Source organism: Mixophyes fleayi, chromosome 11 (genome assembly GCF_038048845.1).
Source record: "Mixophyes fleayi isolate aMixFle1 chromosome 11, aMixFle1.hap1, whole genome shotgun sequence".
NCBI classification, from domain to species: Eukaryota; Metazoa; Chordata; class Amphibia; order Anura; family Limnodynastidae; genus Mixophyes; species Mixophyes fleayi.
In genome coordinates, this window is record NC_134412.1 from 5,325,494 (window position 1) to 5,348,070 (window position 22,577).

At 45.3% G+C, this 22,577-nt stretch overlaps 1 protein-coding gene across 1 annotated transcript; it reads left to right on the plus strand.

Annotated features, from left to right (window-relative positions):
* The first annotated feature begins 10,784 nt into the window (after positions 1-10,784).
* On the plus strand, positions 10,785-22,571 carry HAUS5 (HAUS augmin like complex subunit 5). Its single transcript, XM_075191643.1, is given in 21 exon segments — positions 10,785-11,031; positions 12,340-12,439; positions 12,516-12,578; positions 12,976-13,008; positions 13,981-14,005; positions 14,162-14,294; positions 14,435-14,582; positions 14,710-14,788; positions 14,879-14,958; positions 15,258-15,315; positions 17,288-17,481; positions 18,024-18,090; positions 18,698-18,843; positions 20,045-20,207; positions 20,366-20,446; positions 20,583-20,612; positions 20,614-20,728; positions 21,171-21,286; positions 21,625-21,763; positions 22,157-22,289; positions 22,422-22,571. Coding segments are annotated over 20 exon segments (2,028 nt in total). The 5' UTR covers positions 10,785-11,031; positions 12,340-12,341; the 3' UTR covers positions 22,549-22,571.
* The last annotated feature ends 6 nt before the right edge of the window (positions 22,572-22,577 follow it).

Consider the following 22,577-nt stretch of genomic DNA (forward strand, 5'->3'; position numbering starts at 1 on the left):
CTGCCCCTGTCACATGCAGCCCTGTCCTCACTAACACATCACTCATCTCCTGATATACTCTGTGCTGCTGAGGACCCTGCTCCTTCCACTATATAACTCTCAGTCTGTGGCTTCCTGCTGCCTCCATTCCCCTCCTCACATCATGTCACTGCCCCTGTCACATGCAGTCCTGTCCTCACTAACACATCACTCATCTCCTGATATACTCTGTGCTGCTGGAGGACCCTGCTCCTTCCACTATATAACTCTCAGTCTGTGGCTTCCTGCTGCCTCCATTCCCCTCCTCACATCATGTCACTGCCCCTGTCACATGCAGTCCTGTCCTCACTAACACATCACTCATCTCCTGATATACTCTGTGCTGCTGGGGACCCTGCTCCTTCCACTATATAACTCTCTGTCTGTGGCCTTTTGCTGCCTCCATTCCCCTCCTCACATCATGTCACTGCCCCTGTCACATGCAGTCCTGTCCTCACTAACACATCACTCGTCTCCTGATATACTCTGTACTGCTGTGGACCCTGCTCTTTCCACTATATAACTCTCAGTCTGTGGCTTCCTGCTGCCTCCATTCCCCTCCTCACACCATGTCACTGCCCCTGTCACATGCTGCCCTGTCCTCACTAACACATCACTCATCTCCTGATATACTCTGTGCTGGTGGAGGACCCTGCTCCTTCCACTATATAACTCTCAGTCTGTGGCTTCCTGCTGCCTCCATTCCCCTCCTCACATCATGTCACTGCCCCTGTCACATGCAGCCCTGTCCTCACTGACACATCACTCATCTCCTGATATACTCTGTGCTGCTGGGGACCCTGCTCCTTCCACTATATAACTCTCAGTCTGTGGCTTCCTGCTTCCTCCATTCCCCTCCACACATCATGTCACTGACCCTGTCACATGCAGCCCTGTCCTCACTAACACATCACTCGTCTCCTGATATACTCTGTGCTGCTGGGTCCCTGCTTCTTACATACATATCCACCCACAGAACATTCTAGAGAATGATCTGCAGCTGTTCTGGTTTTAATTATCACAGTTCACATTCATGGGAAGAATTTTAAATTGTCCCCTTGTAATATGTTTATGTGTTGGCATTTAGGGACAGAGGATTGTTCACACAGAGAAATCACCATCACAAACAAACGTTCCCTTGTTCTATTTGGGATGAATAGAACGTGGAAAGAATTGTCCAACATTTGTTCCTTCTCATATTGTGTCTTTATTGGATCCCTCTATGTCCGGATATAATAGAGGTTTTGGGGTTCTGGGATCATGTGATTGGCTTTAACCATTGCACAGTTCTATAACATCTTCTAAGGACACTTTGTGGCCAAACACGTAGGTCGCACCCGATACGGTCTTGGTGGAATTTTGGAGCACTACAACCCCCAGCATGTCATAGTTACTGGATGTGGTTATACCACTTCTATATTCTTCTCCCTAATAAATATTAGAATATATATAGTAAGAATTGCAGAAAGAGGAATATTATTGTACAGTTGTTCTTGAAACATAAAGACATCTCTGTAGAACCTTGGACCGTTCCTGGACATCTGGTCCGGTTGGCAGCTAAGACATTGTTATGCACTAAGCCATTTATGACACGTGGAACTCTGCCACAAGGTGTGTAGTACATAGAGCTACAGGGCGATTACCTGCTTTCCCATAATCCATCTGTCTGCAAAGCTCCACCGTCTCACAGCGACGTCCACAGAAGACTTCTGAGCTCCCACAATAAAAATAAAAATATTTTAAACAAACATTAAACTAACCAGTGACAATGATCCGGAGCTGCTTATATCAGTGTAATACTTTCATTTTTCTGAATTCATTCAGCTAAAAGAACCAAGAGAGAGGCAAGGAAAGCAGAGCGCGCAGATCTAGCGCAACGCAGCGAAGTAAATAACGGCGTAAGTGCGCACGCATTTTACATGAACGTTTTGGAGACAAATCCGTCCAACTGTAGATGACCCCCCCCCAAATTCATAATTGTCCCTAGATTTCCAGGAAAAGTGTCAAGTTTCAAAGATTTATCCAAGGAAATGTCCCTATTTTTCAATAATGGACAACTCCTCAGTATAAAGGTGCAGTATTATCACATTCAGTATACGTGACATGATGGGGATTGTAGTGTTTCCAGGTCCGGCGAGACGGCGCCGGGGGTGACCTGGGCGGATTCAGCGTCGAATGTTGGCCGTTATGTATAAACTATCCTTACGTTCTCCCGAAAAATATTACGGCATCTGTTGTACTGGTTAACGTATCTGTAGGAGGAAGGGACAACTAGCGAATGGGGAACGATAGGCGCTGCTCCCCAGCGTTAATGTCTTCTCTTATTTTTCAGACACGAGACGCCTCCTCTCAGAATGACCAGATGACGGCAGCCAAGAACTCCCGGACAGCCTTAAATCTGAACATTGCGGCCGTGGTTTTGGGGGTCATTATAGTAATTGTCTTTAATATCATTTATTTTGTCTTTTTGAAACGAACTTATACCTCTAATTAAATAATCTTTGTTTATTGAAACCGACATGTGCCACAGATAAACTTCATATAATCTTCCAATAAAGTCAGGATTATATGATCATGGTAACTCCCTCTTTTTTTGTTTTGTTTAAGCTAAGAGAATATACAAGAAATTATAGTAATACAAAAAGACGAATTGCAAAACTTAGGGATTTAAACTTCTATAAAAGGGAGCAATTGGGGGAAAAGGGGGTGAGTATTTGAGCTAATTTTAGTACAAACGTATTGTCTATAATAGGATGTTATATTGTTCTCTGTATCACAATTGAGGTATCCTCATTTACTTCTTAAGGCTCTTGTATAGAGAGCGTGGAAGATATATATGTATAAATTATATTCCCAGTATTAAGATTTTTTTTAGAATTACACTAAGAAACTTACTTGCTGTGTAACAAGATTAATAAATATTAGAATGATACAAATCTAATTGATATAAGTCATATAGTTTGTGGAGTCCTTATTTTCAAGCCCTATATTGAGGTAACAAATCTGTAATGGATGGTGGAACAATTAATTTCCATTTGACGGAAATGACGGCATATGCAGCGTTATTTAGATGCTTCTGGAGTGATTTTTTAGATTTAGAAATTGGTATTTCTGCAATATTTTAAAAGCCTAGTTTTCGAAATATCGCCACAGTCCCCCTGTTGTTATCACTATCACAGGCTGACGATAGCCAGGGGTTAGCACCTGAAGAAATGCTTTATTATTAAAATATTTGGGGGGATTTTTTATAAAAAAAATTTGATTTTTTACTATTTCTTAATTTTTATTCACCTGTTTTTGAAAAAATATATTTTTAATATTTAGTGTAAATTGATCTGTGCACTCAAATCCGGGCTTCCATTACCGCCGCGCATGTGATGACGGGACGCACGTGCACAAAAATACCCTGCACCGGCCTGTCCAGCGGGCAGACGCCTCTAACCACTGACAACTGGTATGCCGTGGAACTGAGCGTCGCACAGCTGACCTCCGCAAAACATTCTTGCTAGCTTGTGCGAAAGAAGATTTTCTACTACTGCAATAAATAGATCCCATAATGTTTAGAGAGTTATTGAGTTGTGCTTAATAATTCAAAGGAAGTCAGGTTTGTCCCCAAGACATTATTCCTGTTATATTGCACTAGATAGTATAGTATAGTGTTGAAAATAGGTCCATAGATTATTCTGTGGGAGGGCAAAGGTTTCTTGTATATTCTGGAAAGGACGAATCCCTACTGAATCTATCAGCCGGCTGACCCCAGTCCCGGGTCAGGGGGGTGGGGGGAGGGGTTGCACTCTGACCTCTACAGAAATCATACTACTAAATGGAAAAGTGTAAATAAAATGTTTCAAAGTGCAAATTGTGTGTTATAATCATTAAAGGAAGACAGCGAATGTTCACAGTAATCCCATAGTGATATGATATTGCAAACAAGTAGATTTGGGGCCCAGTCCACTACTGTTAATGGGAACATTTTCCACCTGTATCTTGCACTTTAACAAAGAAGCGCATATCCACACTTCACACACACAATTGCCACCCGTAATAAGTACACGCCCTGAGGTCCCCTCTCATTTTATTTAAGGAAAGGGGCAGTACGGAGGTTGGCCTTTTGAACAGTGAGTCTCATGAGATTTTTTCATCTCTCTGCACCTCGAGGAGCACTGTCAGTTCATGCAGATGCGCAGAGAGGAGATTGAACAGTGAAATGCGTTGGGTAAGCCATTAAGGTGCAAAGGGTGGGAGTGACTGGATAATGCAATATCGATTCATCAAGTGGGTGGGGCAAAACGTATGATGAGGAAAATTGCATCATCATGGGCCCTGCCCCCTTCGTGTTCATAGAGGTGGGCGGGGCTTCAAGACGCTATTTCGGCAAATAACAGCATATCTCCGCCTACTTTGTAGGTTGGTAAGGTTTTTGAATTGTCTGCCCTCTTTGGTAGTCCAGGAGGTATCCCAATACTCGCATGGACATTCTGGGACAGCAGGCAACTATGGCTAAAAGGAATAAACACAAAATAATGTATTATGGATGTATTAAGGATGCCCTGGTCTATGTTATATATTGTTGTGGATCATGAGGTGCTTAAGTAGTGTGATCAGCCTTTGAGTACCAGCAGATTTACAATCTTAGTTGCAGGACAATTGCTTAGAGCCTCTACGGGGAGTGCGGAATGGATAAATAACCTGCTAGGATCTGACCGGCCATGGAGCTTAACAAAAGTGTAAACAAAAGTCACTTTACGCATCAAATTTCCAAATTAAGAAGACAAAATACTTGTATTATACGGTGTCCAAGATTTGCTTACTGAGCATTGGTGTTAAGTCTAAATTACAACGGTGACAAAATGGGAGGAACTCCGACTGGACTTGCACCCATGTGGATTAGGGGAAACTCCACTTTCTTTACCAAAATAATGATGCGCCATCCTTTCAATTTCTTCTACCTTTTTTTTTTTTGAGTAATATAAAGTAGTTTGGGAGAAGCAGAAGCTGGGAGCAAGGAGACGGGTTAGACAGCGACCCGGGTACATCTGTGTGTGAGAGTAACTCTCGTGTTCATGTTCCCTGTCCCAGCAAAACTCAATCTTGATCTCCAAACCGTCTGATCCACCTTCACCTGCACAGATTCCACCAGCAGTAGTCACTGGAGTGAAGGATATGAGGCGGAACACACTGTCATCTATAGAAGGGAATTAATATGAGATCCTGTCCACTGAGGATCAAACTGTCCTTAGAGGTTTATGACGCTTTATATTTGTCTCGGTGCTGGTGGCTCGCCGGAAGAGAAACGCCTGGCTCGGGGTAACCATTAGAGACACACCACAACCGGCAAATCCGTTAGTCCTGAGAGGACGGGTCGTGAGGAACGGAACCGAGGTCGATGGGTTGGAGAATGTAGATTTGTGAGGGACGAAGTCGATAAACAGGACTCTTGTTCGAAGATTGAGTGAGGGCCTTATAAAGTGCACTCCATCAATATGGCTTAGAGAAGATAACTACATATTTAAACTTTACTAGTGTTAATGGACAGTTCTCAGAAGTATTACACCTTCCTGTATGTCCTCACATGACCTCCTTCTCTCTTCCTCTCTGATCACCTCTAGATCTTCTCTTCTGCTGCACCGTTTCTCTGGAACTCTCACCCTCATCCCAACAGACACACAGAGTCTCCGTGCCCTTTTACGCTCATTAAAAAACATATCTGTGCCGCCAGTCACCTCATTCTCCACCACAATCTTATTTACTTACCGACTCCCTCACCTCTTCTCTCCATCCCGCTTGCCTTTAAATTGTAAGCTCTTTGGAGCAGGTTCCTTATTTCTGTTGTGTCCTCACGTTGGTTTAAATGTTAAAATAAATTATTTCTTATAATGTCTTACCTATTTGCTGCTTAATATGTGCGACACCACAGGAGATGTTGGATTATAGTAATAATATATCGGACTATGGATACCCTACTGTAAATTATATGGATATTGAAAGTCACCGAGGAGATCTGTCCAATGATGACTCAATGATGATAAGTGATGAAATCAGTACTCTCTTTTTCTGCAGATATCATTTACAGGACATAATATATATATATATATATATATATATATATATATATATATATATATATATATTGTATCTTATATGTATATCTCTTGTGCTTTATAAGGACAATACACTACGCACTAGTGCCATGAAGTTACATTCCTCAGCTGAACGGGTCATGTGGACGAGGGTGGTGGGGGGCATAGTGATAGTACAGCCAGGGGTCCCGGATGGTCTGAGCCCACCCCTGGGCTATGGGCATAAAGACGGACAGGGTTCTGTGAGAGTGCGTCTGAGGACATGTTTTGTTCCGGGTGGAATGTTGGCTTCTGCCAAAGGTCCGGGGTTTATTATCATACTGGATGGAGAGTGAGGGGGCTTTGTTATTCTCAGTGGATACAGCGCTGTGCCAACCTCTTACTTCATCACTGGGAAGCGTGGGGCTTGGCTGCCTCACAGCTGGAGACTGAAATAAACTCTTGTGAGATTATGTTTTGTTTTAAATTAATTCCAGACCCTCCGACGTGACCCCTTCCATCCCGGCACAGAATGCTCCGCTCCCAGCGTTCCCACTTCATTTACTTTTGCAGATAAAGAAATGCACTGATTCTAATTAGTAAACTGATACAGCCCAGGCAATAGGAAATGAAGTGGAGCAGAACATTTTGTTCTTTGGTGGGTAGGGCCATGTTGGAGGGTCTGTAGGTGGGAGGTTCCGGAGCAGAGCATTTTGTACCAGGGTGGGAGTCAGTGGCAGAACTACCATTGGTGCCCATTGGGTCCATGGAAATAATGGGGCCCGCTGCATGGCAGATGCCAGGGGCCCCGGTTCCCTCCTCTCCAACTCCATGCTCCGGGACCCACAGGTCGCTAGCTCCGCCTCTGGTGGGAGGGGCCATGTTCAAATTTATATTTTACAGGGCAATAAATGGAACTGAATATTAAACAACAAAATGTATGTGCCCAACAAATGTATTTATTAGTCATCGCTCGGACACGGAAATCTGGACCATTGGTAAAGACACCAGGTGACTAATCAACTGATCTTTCATATAAAGGTAAAATAATAGTTATATTTTAGTAAAACATGATTAAGAAAACAACAACTGCTGTGGGCACTCGATGCCATTATCAAGCTGTTGCCACACACAACATTTTCCCTGGCGTTCGTGTGTGTGTCATTGTGAGTATGAACAGGATATGATTGTGAACTCTACTCCAACACTGCCTCCTCTGTTATTTACTCTGGGACAATATTCGTGCTTGACAAGTTAACTACAGGGCAATAAACAGGTTAATAAAATGAACTATTCTGCCCCCTGAACATCTCTTCTCCGGCTGGCAAACACAGTGTCCCCCGTGTGCATTATATTCTTATTTATAGAGCTGTACAGGAAAAATAAATCTAAGTGGCTTGATGTGACATGGCAGAGCGGAGGGGAATGGGGGCCGCAAATGGTGTCTGGAGGTGAGGGGAGTACGGGGTAGGTAAGTCTAATGATTTGGCGTGGCACACGCCCATCATGAGACCCCTGGCGGCCGGAGAGACAAATGTTGGGTGGTCTGCAGCAGACACGGTGCACCAGCTTGTGACCTTCGTATTACAAGACTGAGCAGCCTTTTTATTTTGATTAAGTTTCATCAGAAGGCGGATACTCTCAGGCATCACCACACCGAAATCCGGGTAGGTCTCCCGGACTCCCGGGAGAGCAGGCAAGTATCCCACATACTGCAATTTACTTGCCATTTTCGTGGTAGCACGTTTACTTGCATTTCTATAGTTTCTCTAACTTGCACACACATGTTCTAGCACACATACGTGTCGTTGTCACTATCAGTCGGCACTTGCACCTGCCCTGTAGCTTGTGGAAGTGATACGGCTAAAACACACAGACCTAAGAGATGTCCTGAACTTGAATCGGACAACTGTGCATGACCTAGCCCTCGGCACGCCCTTACTGTACATTGCCTACGTCCGTCCACCCCCTTCCCACTCCCATTCCGCTCTTCAGGTCGTAGGCCGTCAGAAGTGTCATTTGCATGCAGAGATGAATTGCGTTCATTAGAGTAAGTCCTGTTATGGCGCATGCACTGAGCAGTTTCACGCCAGATACGCCAATAGAGTTGCGTTCGAAGATGAATCAGGCCCTCTGTGTTTTAGTCGCCCCCACCCACTGATGCCCTAGGTGATCGCTCCAGACCAGTTTGTAATTTGTACTTTGCACTTCCCAGTTGCACCATTACGGGTATCTCATTTCTATACGTAGTTCAACCTACTTAAAAAAGCCTCATGCACTCTATAATAATACATGTAATGAGTATAGGTCGCCGTCCCCTCACTCATGACATTGAGCAGTATATGGAAACAGCGAGTGCTTTGGGCTTTGATGTGATAATTTTAGTTTCCCCTCATTTCAGGGCATCCATCAACCTACGAAATTAAGCACAGATTGCTTTTACGGGAGTGTCCCCAATACAAAGATTCACAGCCCCATTGATCAGAGTCCCGAGCCATCCAACGCGCGACGGCAGTTTTAAAGGTGGGACTCAAAGATAAACGTATCAGACATATAAAATTGTTTCTAATAAGCACAGCTGGCGATCCCATTTTATCTCCCCTTATTCAATAATTTAAGCTAGCAAATATTTTAAACTCTGTAACCCCTGTTTTGGGGGAGGGGGAGTTATCTCCATCCTTAGGTAAACCACTAGGCAATAACTCAGTATCTCTCCCATCATGGGGTATCGTGGGTTAAATCAGCATATGGGGGGGGGTCCGTGCAGATGTGGTTATACCAACAGTGAAGCGAGCGCGGTGTTGATGCAACAAGTGTAACAGAACGGAACAATCCGCTCGTCTATGTATCGTGTGGCTGCATCGCACCACTTGTGAGACCCCCACCCCCCACACGGGTGAACGCCTGAACATATACGTATATTTGCCTGTAGCCCCCTCCCTGCTGTGCTTTAAAAATGCAAAAAGAGGGGGGGTGACACCGCGAATGGATTAATTGAATCTAAACTTAAATACAAACCCAGGTCTGTGAAGAAACTACGTCAAGAATGTTTGCAAAAAATAATACAACATATACAACCACCTGCGACCTACCAGTCTGCAGCGCAGGTCTATAAACACTTATTAAAAAGCTACTTCTAGACAAATGCGGTTATTAGATACAAGTAAGTACTAGGAACGCCGAAGGTGGAAACTGCACACACGGTTATTCCAGGAAATAATGTAACGTAGACTCCCTCAGGATACCAGTAAGTCTGTCTGATGTTTCCACAGGTTTACAGCAAAGAGTCGAGCTGAGATAATTAGCTTTAAATGTATCTGGATTTTTGCCAGAACTATTAGTCCCAGCTCACGGTTTTGAATTAGGAAACTCTCCGGATAAAACAGGCTGAGCAAAGAATAAATTGATAATAAATGATGAAACTATGTTGAAATAAATCCACCTCATGGGATGCTTGTCCCCATTTTCAGATGATCTGGAAATACAACATATAATTCCCGATCGTACTGAAAACGTAAAAATCAAATAGAGACAGAAATATAAAAATTAGGTGAAAAAGACTGATATAAGGATATTACAGATACATCGCAAAGTTAAGAGCATCATTGTGATTATAAGGATGTGATGTATTTAATGTAACTAGTACACGTAGGGATTTCTCAGAATTGTCCTCTCAAGTCCCAATTTTACAGTGTAAAATTGTTACACAGAGACCCGATCGATCACATGTGCGATATCTCATAACAATTGTTGTTAGAATCTCACATTTATTTTGGGAGGGACATCAGAGGTCTGGGGTCTGTATTTCAGCACCAGCAGAGATTAAAGTGGAGGCTGGATTGTAAAGCCATCATAGATCTGTGATCTGTATAGTAGCGTAGGTCACTAGAATGTTCTTTATTGTATATCGGTCATTAGAATGTTCTCTCTAGTGTATATTGTTTTATAAAGGTACTCTCTGTATTGTATAGCACTCCACAGAATGCTCTATGTATAGTATATTGGTAACTAGATTGCTCTCTGTATTGTATAGAGATCACTAGAATGCGCTGTATTGCATATCTGTGAATAGAATGCTTTGTGTATTGTATATAAGTAAATAAACATCACATCCACATGAAACAAACCACGCCCACACGGTTTTCACCATTTTGCCTTGTAGAAGAGCCTGAGCCACTCACCTGCGTTTGCCTCCCCCCCTCCTCCCCTCCAGCCCTACCATGACTATATTGCTCTTTGCATTGTATAATGGTTACAAGAATGCTCTCCATATTGTATAATGGTTATTAGAATGCTCTTTGGCGGGTGGGCGGAGGCTACATCACGCTGGGGGCGTGGCCACATACAAAGAGGGCTGCCTAGCGCTGTAAATTGCTAGGCTGCCCAATAGATACCCCCACCCCCCAAATTCCCAGCTGTGGAGAACAGACATCTAAACCCTAAATCAGGACAGTTGGGAAATATGTTATAGCTCTTTTAAATAACAACAATTCATTTAATTGTGTATAACCACGTCTACATTACATAACACATACTATTTGACACACCTATAATTTGCATATTGAGTCATGTTTTGGCCCAATATTCAAAAATGGGAAAGTACAAGTTTTATCACTTCCCGTTAAGTAATAATTTTACGAAACTGCATCTCCTCCGTGTGTTGACAGTAATAAATAAACGATGCTAAAACGAAAAAAATATATATATATTGCAAAATAGTCATTTAACTTGTGCAAGTGCAGTTCCCCATGCCGACCACAAGATGGCGGTCACAGCACCTAGGTTGACAACGTTAGACTTATGGAGCAGTGGAGGGCGCTGTGCGGGCTCCCCCTGCTGGCGGACCCGCAGTACTGCGCCGCGGTGACGTTGAAATAACCGGAGGTGACACGTTCAGGTCGCGACTGGCGGGAAGACTGAAATCTCCGGTGATACCGAGCGGAGCCGGTGACCAGTGAGTACAGGGGGGAAGCAGGCCTTGGCCCACCAGCTGCTGGGGAAGTACAGGCACGCTGGGACGTGTAGTTCCCCAGCAAGGATTGCCTGGGTCCGCTGGTTTACTGTCGTGACATGCAGGGATTTGTAGTCCTGGCCCGCGGTGCATGCTGGGAGCGGCTGTATTGAGAGCACTGGGGGTGTAGTGTCCCCTGTCAGCCAGCTGTGGGCGCTGTTCCTCATTGCTGCATCATATGAGACCTGAATAACACTGAATTTATATTTATTTTATCTGTATAGCACCAACGTAGTCTGTGGGGCTGTGCAATAAATTGTCATAATTCACAGTAAATGGCGACTTGCGCCAGGAATCATCATTGCATTGCTCGCTGTCTGTAGCGCGCTACTTGTTTCAGAAATAGTTGCAGCTTTCGCTGTTTATCTTTCTATTTGTCTCTGCCTTCTTCATGTTGATAGCCCCTCCCTAATGCCACCGGCATTGTATGCATATGTGGAGAGAGGGGACAGACCGAATAGCAAACCTTTCCCAATTTTGCAGGGATTGTATTGACATTTTGTGGTCTGCCGGATGAGGTATTGTCCCAATTGGGAATCTTGGGCAGCACGGTGGCTCAGTGGTTAGCACTTCTGCCTTACAGCACTGGGATCATGAGTTAAATTCCCGAACATGGCCTTATCTGTGTGGAGTTTGTATGTTCTCCCTGTGTTTGCGTGGGTTTCCTCCGGGTGCTCTGGTTTCCTCCCACACTCCAAAAACATACTAGTAGGTTAATTGACTGCTATCAAATTGACCCTAGTGTGCGTCTGTGTATGTTAGGGAATTTACACTGTAAGCTCCAATGGGGCAGGGACTGATGTGAATGAGTTTTCTGTACAGCGCTGCGGAATTAATGGTGTTATATAAATAAATGATGATGATATTGTCATGTATGGGATACTTCTACTTCTCATGCTGTAGGAAATCTAATGACGAAAGTTTTGTTTTTGGATTTTAATTTCCCAGCAAACCCTTGTTTCATGTATTAATGACACTAATGCGGCTTATTTGCTGTCCAATGACGTTACGCGTGTTGTATATTTTGAGGGTGGTAATCCTTTATCTTGCATCACTCTGGATTAAGCTGTGGACTTTCAGCCTGTCTAGTAATAATTGAGCTGTACAGATTGACGGATCTGCGGCCAGAGACAGGTGGAAGTTTGAAAAGTTTGATGACGAATTCCTAACCTGCTAGGTTTGGTCATTCGAGCTTTTTGCCTTATATTAGCATTGTAATATTGCTCAGTAATATTGCACTGTATTACCCAGGGATGGATCGGCGGAACCTGGCTCAGGAGTTGCGGAGGTGGGTCCTGGAAGAGATGGGACTCCCCCAACAGAAAGCCCCCAGTGAGGAAATGCTGCAGAGGTGAGGGGGCCGGAGGACTGAGCTGCGCTGACCCCAATGTGCACAACAAACCTGACACCATTTATCTGTCATACAGGTTATTCATAGGACAGTGTGCCGATATCTGGAAATATGTTATCCGACACGTCTGCAGCCAGAGGTAAGAGTGACTCTGTGTAAATTTGCACATATACAACCCATATAAACCATTATTGGTTTACTAAACTCTATAGCTTATTAATGGAGGCCGAGTTGGGGGATAAGGAGCTGGCGCAGGCCAAAAATCTCAAGTAGCAAAGCATAGCGTGTCAGTAATTTCACTTCAGACTTGCAGTGACATTACTGGCCATGCGGCTATGTGTAAAACCTCCTGTAAAGAGCATTTTGGTGTCTTGGGAGACTTTAGTCTCCCAGAACGATGAAAGTTGCAGAAGCAGCATCTTGCTAATCAGCCATCATTAGGTCAACTTGTATCCCTGGTATGGGATAGAGGGCGTTCTTGTTGATGTCGCAGTGTGTTCGCTTTTTTAGGTCGTCTCTTTTTGATTTTGTTACAGGACCGTGAGGAACATTGAAGGCAATCTGATGTGGTATCCTTATTGCAGTAGTGTCTGTATGTGTCCTATATATAGAGACTTTACCTAACTCTCCTGGTTGGGATTCTTTGCAGCCGCAGAGGATGGTTGATGTGTAGATTCATTGCATAGCGCACGTAGGGGGGTATTCAGTTGGCCGCAAGGTTATTGTTTTTTTAAGACCGCGTTGTCATTTTAACGCTGTTTTTTTTATCATTTTCTAGCAGGTTAACTTTATCCGCGGTTCAATTCCAATTTTAACGCTACATATTTTCCATGAAACGGTCTGCAGTAAAAGCTATTCAGTTGTTTTTTTTTTTAACAAAGCGCGTTAAACAGGCCAATATGATGTTTTATCTCGCACCTCTTTGGGGTGTGCTAAAAATAAAAAAACCTAAGAAAAGTATTTGAAATCAAGTAATAGTGAGAAAAAAAAGACATTACCGATAAACTTAGTTTATCTAACATCTAAAAGTTGATTTTCTTCTGAAAAAATTATGAAAACAAATAAAAAAAATTAAAAATATCACTAATATATTTATGTATGTTTTTGGTACAAATATGAATGTAGTAATGTGTTTTGATATGGTATAGATGATTGTATAGTAAAAGATCGTTAAATAAAAAAAAATATGGTAAAGAAAGTACTGTAATGTAGATATTATCAATGTGTGATGCAATCTAATGTATGGGAATGAATGCAACCTTTTTTGTGTTATACATGACCGCGTTAAAACTCCCTTAAAAACTCAAACACAATGATTAACGCACAGGGGCAGCGTTCCCTCTTTTTCAATTGAATTGCACGAGTTTTCACGCTGCGTTAACTAAAAACAGTCGTTATAGCAGTTAAAAACCCGCAGGAGATTTTTATTTATTTTTTTCCGCTGCTGCTCAATTGAATGCCCCCCATAGACGCCGTCTGCAGGCCGCAGCCGGTATTGTGATCTATTATACATTGCAGTTTTCTCCTTTACTCTGCTCCAGGTATCAGCAGCTCCAGCACTCGGTGGTAAGTCATCCGAACCCTCAGTTTTATGGCTCTTCCTAAAGAGAACGTACTGTGTACAGGACCACGGACATGGGGAGGAGGTTCTGTAATGTATGTTACAGCCGGAGAGTGTAGCTGGAAGGGGGGGACTGACTTATACCCCCGTTACATCCGCAGGCTCAGCGCTCGGTAGAGGAGGAGGAACAGCAGCACAAGAAACAGCTGTACCAGGAGATATTGGAACTGCGCTCGGAACTGCAACACCTGCAGGAACAAATCCACAGCGCTGAAACGGAGATCGTCAGCCAGGGTGACGGTGGGGCGGGGACTGGGTTGAATTAGGGGCTTTTGTACGGTGCTGGGGTGAACCGTTACCAACAGTACGCTATACCTAGTCTGCTGACGTTCGCCATACACGAGATAACGGGCGCTGTGTATTTTTTCCGGCAGAGTTGAACAACAAGATGTCCCAGGATTTCCGCCGGCGCTCGTTGCTGCTGCGCGCCTTCAATAAGAAGAGAGAGGAGGAGTGCGATGTTTTGCGGGAAAGCAACATCCGTATACAGTATCGCTGCGAGCAGCTGCAGAACGTCGGCAAGTGAGTAGGAACGTTGTTGTATTTACCCGGCACAGGCTGGATGGTTTGGGCAGATACTGGCCTCCGTGATGGCGGCTGTGAGCGTTGTGTGTCGTAATGTAAATGTAATCGTACTATTATCCTGCAGAGCGTCGCAGAGGGAGCTGATGTTTCCTACGTTGGACGCGGGTTCAGCCATGAATACGTTTCCCGAGCCAGAGATCTTGGTATGTGCAACTGTTTACAGCTCAGTTTATATTATTAATGTTTTTCTTGCCAAGATTAATTCTACGTCTTCCTTCCCCCCCCCTTGTTAGAGAGACGTAAGAGAAGTTTGCCAGATGCGTATGAAGTTTTTACGATCTCTCCATGAGGACTCAATTTCTGGATCGCTGGTGTAAGCATAGAGATTCCCTCCCATCTGCTAGTTATATATGGTCTTCCAGCTCCCACCGGGCTCATTGCTGTAAGCGTAGTTATTCCCTCCCATCTGCTAGTTATGTCTGGTCTTCCCGCTCCCATCGGGGTCATTGCTGTAAGCGTAGAGATTCCCTCCCATCTTCCTGTCATGCCTGGACTTTCAGTTCCCGCTGACTTATCTTCCGTCTACCCCTGATGCTTCTCCTTGCTGCTGTAGGTGTAGAGACTCCCTCCCATCTGTCAGAGATGTTTGTACTAACTGATCTCTCCCCGCAGGACTGGAGGCGAGGATCTGCGCTCGTTGGCTCACCAGCAGTGGATGAGCCTGGCGGAGGTGAGTCCAGGGTTACAAGGATATAAGCAGATATTCCTTGATCAGCGGGACAATTGTACTTTATTTCAATATATTTTATTAAGACCCTGGAGACTGTTCCCCAGAGGTCCGTGTGAGGTTTCTTCCACCGCATCAACTCCGTAACACTCACCTGATATAGAATGAGATAACCATGATATATATACTTATATCCAGGCTGGACATAGATCTCCTAAAGTTAGAAGCTAAAGATTTTGTAAAAATAAATTGTAAGTTCCTATTGGAATTATTAGGGGAGGACATGACCAACCGTGTCCAGCATGTCGGCAGTGCCCAACAACTTTGTTCAGCATATAACAACAATACCCAGTATACTAGCACCGCAGTGTCCAGTATATAGCAACAATAACCACTATAATAGCTCAGCAGTGTCCAGCATATAGCAACAATGCCCAGTACGCTAACCCAGCAATGTCCAGCATATAGCAACAATGCCCAGTACGCTAACCCAGAAATGTCCAGCATATAGCAACAATACCCAGTACGCTAACCCAGCAATGTCCAGCATATAGCAACAATGCCCAGTACGCTAACCCAGCAATGTCCAGCATATAGCAACAATGCCCAGTACGCTAACCCAGCATATAGCAACAATGCCCAGTACACTAACCCAGCAATGTCCAGCATATAGCAACAATGCACAGTACGCTAACACAGCATATAGCAACAATGCCCAGTATGCTAACCCAGCAATGTCCAGCATATAGCAACAATGCCCAGTACGCTAACCCAGCATATAGCAACAATGCCCAGTACGCTAACCCAGCATATAGCAACAATACCCAGTACGCTAACCCAGCAATGTCCAGCATATAGCAACAATGCCCAGTACGCTAACCCAGCAATGTCCAGCATATAGCAACAATGCCCAGTACGCTAACCCAGCAATGTCCAGCATATAGCAACAATGCCAAGTACGCTAACCCAGCAATGTCCAGCATATAGCAACAATGCCCAGTACGCTAACCCAGCAATGTCCAGCATATAGCAACAATGCCCAGTACGCTAACCCAGCATATAGCAACAATGCCCAGTACACTAACCCAGCAATGTCCAGCATATAGCAACAATGCACAGTACGCTAACCCAGCATATAGCAACAATGTCCAGCATATAGCAACAATGCCCAGTACGCTAACCCAGCAATGTCCAGCATATAGCAACAATGCCCAGTACGCTAACCCAGCAATGTCCAGCATATAGCAACAATGCCCAGTACGCTAACCCAGCAATGTCCAGCATATAGCAACAATGCCAAGTACGCTAACCCAGCAATGTCCAGCATATAGCAACAATGCCCAGTACGCTAACCCAGCAATGTCCAGCATATAGCAACAATGCCCAGTACGCTAACCCAGCATATAGCAACAATGCCCAGTACGCTAACCCAGCAATGTCCAGCATATAGCAACAATGCCCAGTACACTAACCCAGCATATAGCAACAATGCCCAGTACGCTAACCCAGCATATAGCAACAATGCCCAGTACACTAACCCAGCAATGTCCAGCATATAGCAACAATGCCCAGTACACTAACCCAGCATATAGCAACAATGCCCAGTACGCTAACCCAGCATATAGCAACAATGCCCAGTACACTAACCCAGCAATGTCCAGCATATAGCAACAATGCCCAGTACGCTAACCTAGCATATAGCAACAATGCCCAGGACAATAACCCAGCAATGTCCAGCGTATAGCACTGAAGTCGGTCAGTGTTGGAGAAGGCAGACTGGTTGGCAGCTGGTCACCGGCCTCCTGTTCCAGGTTTCCATCACTGATTTATAAAATAAAGTTACAATGATTGATGTGTTGTATAGTAACAGTGTAACTGTGGTATAACCCGCAGCAACCAATCAGATGTTTGATCTGGATCTAGCGACACAATGAAAGGTGATATCGTAACCTCGCTCTAACTGCTTCTTCTGCAGAAACTCTGGAGCTCCCATCCCCCGACCCACGTTGTCTCCTCTCTAGAATATCTGGCCTTAGAGACCACCCGGGATATGAGACAGCTGCAGGCCTCTCTCGCTGTGGACCCTGCAGAGACATCCTGCAGCATATCCGAGACCACTTGCGATACCCAAGGAACAGGAGACGGCTTGGAGACATCGAAACGCGCACGGTGCGCCTTTATTCTTATTTTTATTTTATTTTTGTTAAGTTGCTAAGAACATATTACAATCCGGCATCAGAATATAACCATGTCATCATCTTCTAAGCACAAAGTTATTAAAATACTTTTAAACTATTGTATGAAATTAAATGTAACTGAACTTTAATTAGACAAAAATGTCTTTTTGTTTTGTAGTACTCAGTATAGCCTGTAGGTGTCACTGTTGCTTCTTCTGTCTATTACTAGCCATAGGATAGTGTTACTAGCCCCATTTTCTGTATGTAAAATAACATCTATTGAGGTTAATCTCCTAATAAAACACAGTGATATTTATGCAGTTAATCTCATGAGATATATCGTCCAAATAAAATAAACAGTTCTGTTTTCTTTACCGTAAATAACCATTTCCCGCCCTTAATCGTCCGAAAATCTCTAACAAGAATCAATCAGTCGCTCTTCCCACTAACTGCACAGAAGAAATGGCGGCTCTGCGCAGGTCCCTGAACCTCATCCTTGTGAGATCTGACCTGAGATTTATTGCTGTGTTCCAGGTCCCTGTGTGAGAGTGCGCAGCCCGATCCTCTGGGTGTTCTCCCCTCCTTCAGTTCCTTAATACAGGTGTGTATCTAATCCACAGCCGGTCACCAGCGTCTGTCTGTCTGTCTCTGGTTTATTGCTGAGGTTCACAACCTGTGGGGCGTCCCAAAATCTGTAGCTGTCAAATATGCAATACATTATATTGGCAAAACACTTTCTTGGGAGGGGGGTCCCGGTACAGTGGCTTACTGACCCTTTGGGGGGGAGGGGTCCCGGTACAGTGGCCTGCTGACCCTTTGGGGGGGAGGGGTCCCGGTACAGTGGCTTGCTGACCCTTTGGGGGGGAGGGGTCCCGGTACAGTGGCTTGCTGACCCTTTGGGGGGAGGGGGTCCCGGTACAGTGGCTTGCTGACCCTTTGGGGGGGAGGGGTCCCGGTACAGTGGCTTGCTGACCCTTTGGGGGGGAGGGGTCCCGGTACAGTGGCCTGCTGACCCTTTGGGGGGGAGGGGTCCCGGTACAGTGGCCTACTGACCATTTGGGGTCCAGTTAAGAAAAAAAATAAAACAGGTGGAGTACCACTGTTCTAGACTATTGAAAGCATGTTGGTTTATTTGTTGTTCTGTACATAATGACCAAGTAAGTGTGAGTGTTCACTCGCCTGCTGTCCCGTTCTCTCCGTGTCCTCAGGAGGGGTGGGCGGAGTCCGTCAAGGTCTTCTCTGAGCTGCGCCTCGCTCAGCGTCAGGCGGAAGAGCTCTCCGAGCAGTTAGCTGACAGGATACAGGAGATACACAAGACGCTGTCAGATGGGAGCGAGACGTCTCTCCTCAGCAGGTGCGTGCTGGACGTTAGACTGATAGCGCAGGGGGAGGGGCAGCTCCTTGCGTTATGTAATGTGTTCCGCAGGCTCAGTGACTATTATTAATATTTATTTATATAGCGCCAGCGCATTCCCTAACGCTTTACAATTGTGGTGATATCATACCGCCCATTGAATTTATCGTCGACTTTCTCCAGACGTGTTCTAAAACAAGGTCCTTGAGCAAAGACTGATTGAAAAGGAATTTGGGTTTCCAGTGGAAATACCCTCTTACTGGATGACCTGTAATATCAAACCTGTATTTATTGTGTCTGTCTCCGTTATTTTGAAAAATAACTAAGGAAAATGATTAAGACAAGTTTAAATGAACTATGATTGAGCGCAGTACCGTCTTATGAACAGCAGATGGTGCTAGAATTGCTTATAACGGGTTTTCCACCTATATAGACACTGAGCGCTATGAACCCTTAGTCCAGCACTCGCGCTTTTTCTGTTGAGGTTTGTGCGTTTCCCAGATAACTGGTAGACGCAGTTCTGTGTCCTTATTTTCTAGAAAATGATGATCTGTGTTTTATTTTAAGTCTGAAGTCTACAAATTAGTTAACATTGAAACTGAGTTTGTGTGTTATTAGAATTGGTGGTTCTGAGTGTGAGTGAGGCCAGGGCGTGGCCAGGCCACGTTATTTGGCCGTATGTGCGTTTGTGGCCACGTGAAAATGGCTGAGTAATGAAACAGTTATCAATACAAGTGGAGTCACTTCGCACAGAAGGATGCGTGCCCCCGAGGATGTATGTGAGAGTGGGATATAGGAAATAATGGGATCCAATCCCAGGGAACAGAATGACCGCACTCTATTAACGTTCCGACAGCGTCCTCGAGACTTTAGACATCGATCGTTTGCCCTATTTGGTGAACATAGCACTTAGCAGCAGTAAGTATTGTATTGTATTGATATTTAATCCATTTTATTCCGCTTTCAGTCATCCACCCCCTCCCCAGTTTTACATGTTTACAGAATGCTTATACATATTATGTACATGTCATTTTGTGTTTATTAATCTCCCCCCTCCTCAAATAATATAAGTAAAACACAGCGCCACCTACAGGCTGTAACAATTTCATTACACCCCAGGGGAGTTTACAACGGAACCATTGCAAAAATAAATGTCTGTTTCTCCTGTATAACTTGCTCCCCCCCATTGGGTGTGCGCTAGGGCTGCGTTTGATGCGGAGCTCCGCCTGGTGCTGCTGCACGGATGTCAGGACGCTCTGCTGCAGGAATGCCGGACGCTACAAACGGAGGCCGCAGACAGGAGGCAGGAGGTGAGAGCTCTGCAGCAGCAACAGCAGAACATCCAGGAATCCTGCGCCCTGCTGGTGAGTCCTCCTGTGTGTGCATGGGGGATCCTGCGTGTTGGGGGGGATCCTGTGTGTGTGTGTGGGGGGGATCCTGTGTGTGTGTGTGGGGGGGATCCTGTGTGAGTCCAAGGGACCGGTACTCCGTTCTCCTTACTGTCTATGGTTGCGTCTTACAGGACAAGAGGCAGAAACAGGTCCAGGTGCTCATTAAGGGAAACTCTTCATCGAAATCCCAGATCTGGCGCAGCTACGTGGAGGTGAGTCCACGTCCCGGCGTTACAGAAATTAGACTGAGAGGAAGCAAACAAACTTGTGTAAAAGGTCTGAGTGTCAGTATCGCACAGGAGTTGCGTCGGTCCGTCAGACACTGACGCCCTTCTCTCGTCTCACCAGGTGCAGAAATACGTCCAGGACAAGCTGCTCCCCGCGGCCTCAGGAGGTCACACAGGAGTCCCAGCGGCTTCAGGACTCCGTCATGAAAGACGTTAAACACTTCTCCACCATCTCCCTCCCAGCCCTGCAGAAGGTGTCCCCCGACGGTGAGCGATGCTCTATACATTCCCAGTTTACTGAACCATAGGTGGGGTCCGTCGTCCAGGACTGAGCTGTAGAGGTCCCGGGAAAAATTAGCCCCCAGGATAGAGTAGAGCAAAGGGATTGGCGGGGGGGTCTGTTATCCAATCCAGACCTTTCAAAGTCTATTGAACCTAAAATCTAAGTTGCCCCCATATGAATCGCACTGTAAATGTTTCAGGACCTTGTCGGAAGTGAAGATAAATGAAGAAATGTTATAAATGTGGAGGTAGATGATCTGTTTCTGTGGTCACCAGACCTTATTACACACAGCAGATTGACGGGGTCCTTCGTATGGGGCCCCTATTTATAGCGTTGTCCCCAGGTTATGGTGCCTTTGAAGTACAACAGTTCTGTCCCTACGTTGTCAGTGTTTCTACGCTACATTTTCCGGTTGTCTCTTATGTAGAGTGATCCAGGTCCCAGCTCAGGATCTGTCCATAAATCGTCTCTCGAACCCGCACTGTCCTTACTACAAGATCTACAAGGGGATCTACACTAGCGTTGGCCTGTCTTTATATAAGGTAAGATGTTTAAAGGGTTTCGGTGTAACCGTCCCCTACGTACCGACAATACAGCCAGTCGTTTTATTAAGAAACGGTGACATCACTCAGACGCTAAAACCAATAAACCTTAAAGTACAGGATTTCACAAATCTATACAGAGAGCGTCAATACATGGCAGGGAACTGGAACCTCGGAGCACAATATGAGAGATCCTCATATCTATACGGTTATTCTGTTATGAAATACATTGTAAGGATGAGTTGTATATCATTTACACACCACATTCTGGCCGTGAATCTTTGAGCTCTGATTACATTTATACTGATGTTATCGGTGAACCCATCTTTGTCTTACAGGCACCGGAGACCATCCTAAATCACGTCGCAGACGTTAAGAAGCAGCTGCGCTTCCTGCGCGCTCAGTTATGCAGCCGCAACCAAGCGGTTGCCAAGATACAGAGGCAGATCCGCGAGAGCCAGAATCCCGACACTGACAGTAAGCGGATTATTTTGATTATCGCTTCACCAGCTGCTGATCTCGCCAATCCTGGGGTATATTGGTGGAAAGTCAACATTGGTGGCTGTGGCCAGCACTGTTCCTGCACCTAGGGCAGCCGTGTTCATGTTCATGTCCCCAACTGTGTCGCACTCGGCCAATCGTCATTTCACTATCTTTCCTTTGCTCGGTTCAATTTAAATGGCGGGTACACACATCCCTTCTCTTGGTCTAGTATATGATTCCCCCCCTCCCTAGGCACAAAACAGAAGTCCCCTGCTGGACTATATTGGTGGTCCCGGCCCACATGCACGTTTACCACCCCCCACCCCCCTCTTGCTTTCTCGCCCACCTCATTGCTCTACCTCCTGACCCCCTGCTCTGTCCCCCCAGCACTCCTGCACCTGCTGTCTGCTCACTACACCCAACAGATGGATCGGCTGCTTCCCAAACTCCAGAGCCTCATTCAGCAGTGCGAGAAGAGCCAGGAGTACGGCAAAGAGGTGCAGGCGTCTGTGACCGACTGGTGAGTACCAACGGCTCAGACGTAGATGGTTTATGGAAAGATTACGTCCCATTCTAGGGCATCTCTCCTGCCCTCGGAGGTCCCGTCTGAATATTTTCCCCTTGTGACTTTGTTTTTTTTTCCCCCGTCCAGGTGGGAGCAGCCGGCACAGCTGTGTCTGGCGTCGGAGCAGAGAGGCGGCCTGACACTGCGCCAATGGCAGGATCGTTGGACGGTGGCGGTGACTGCGCTACAGAGGGCGGCCGGCGGCAGGAGCTGAGTTTTTGTTTTTACATAGGAAAGTATTGA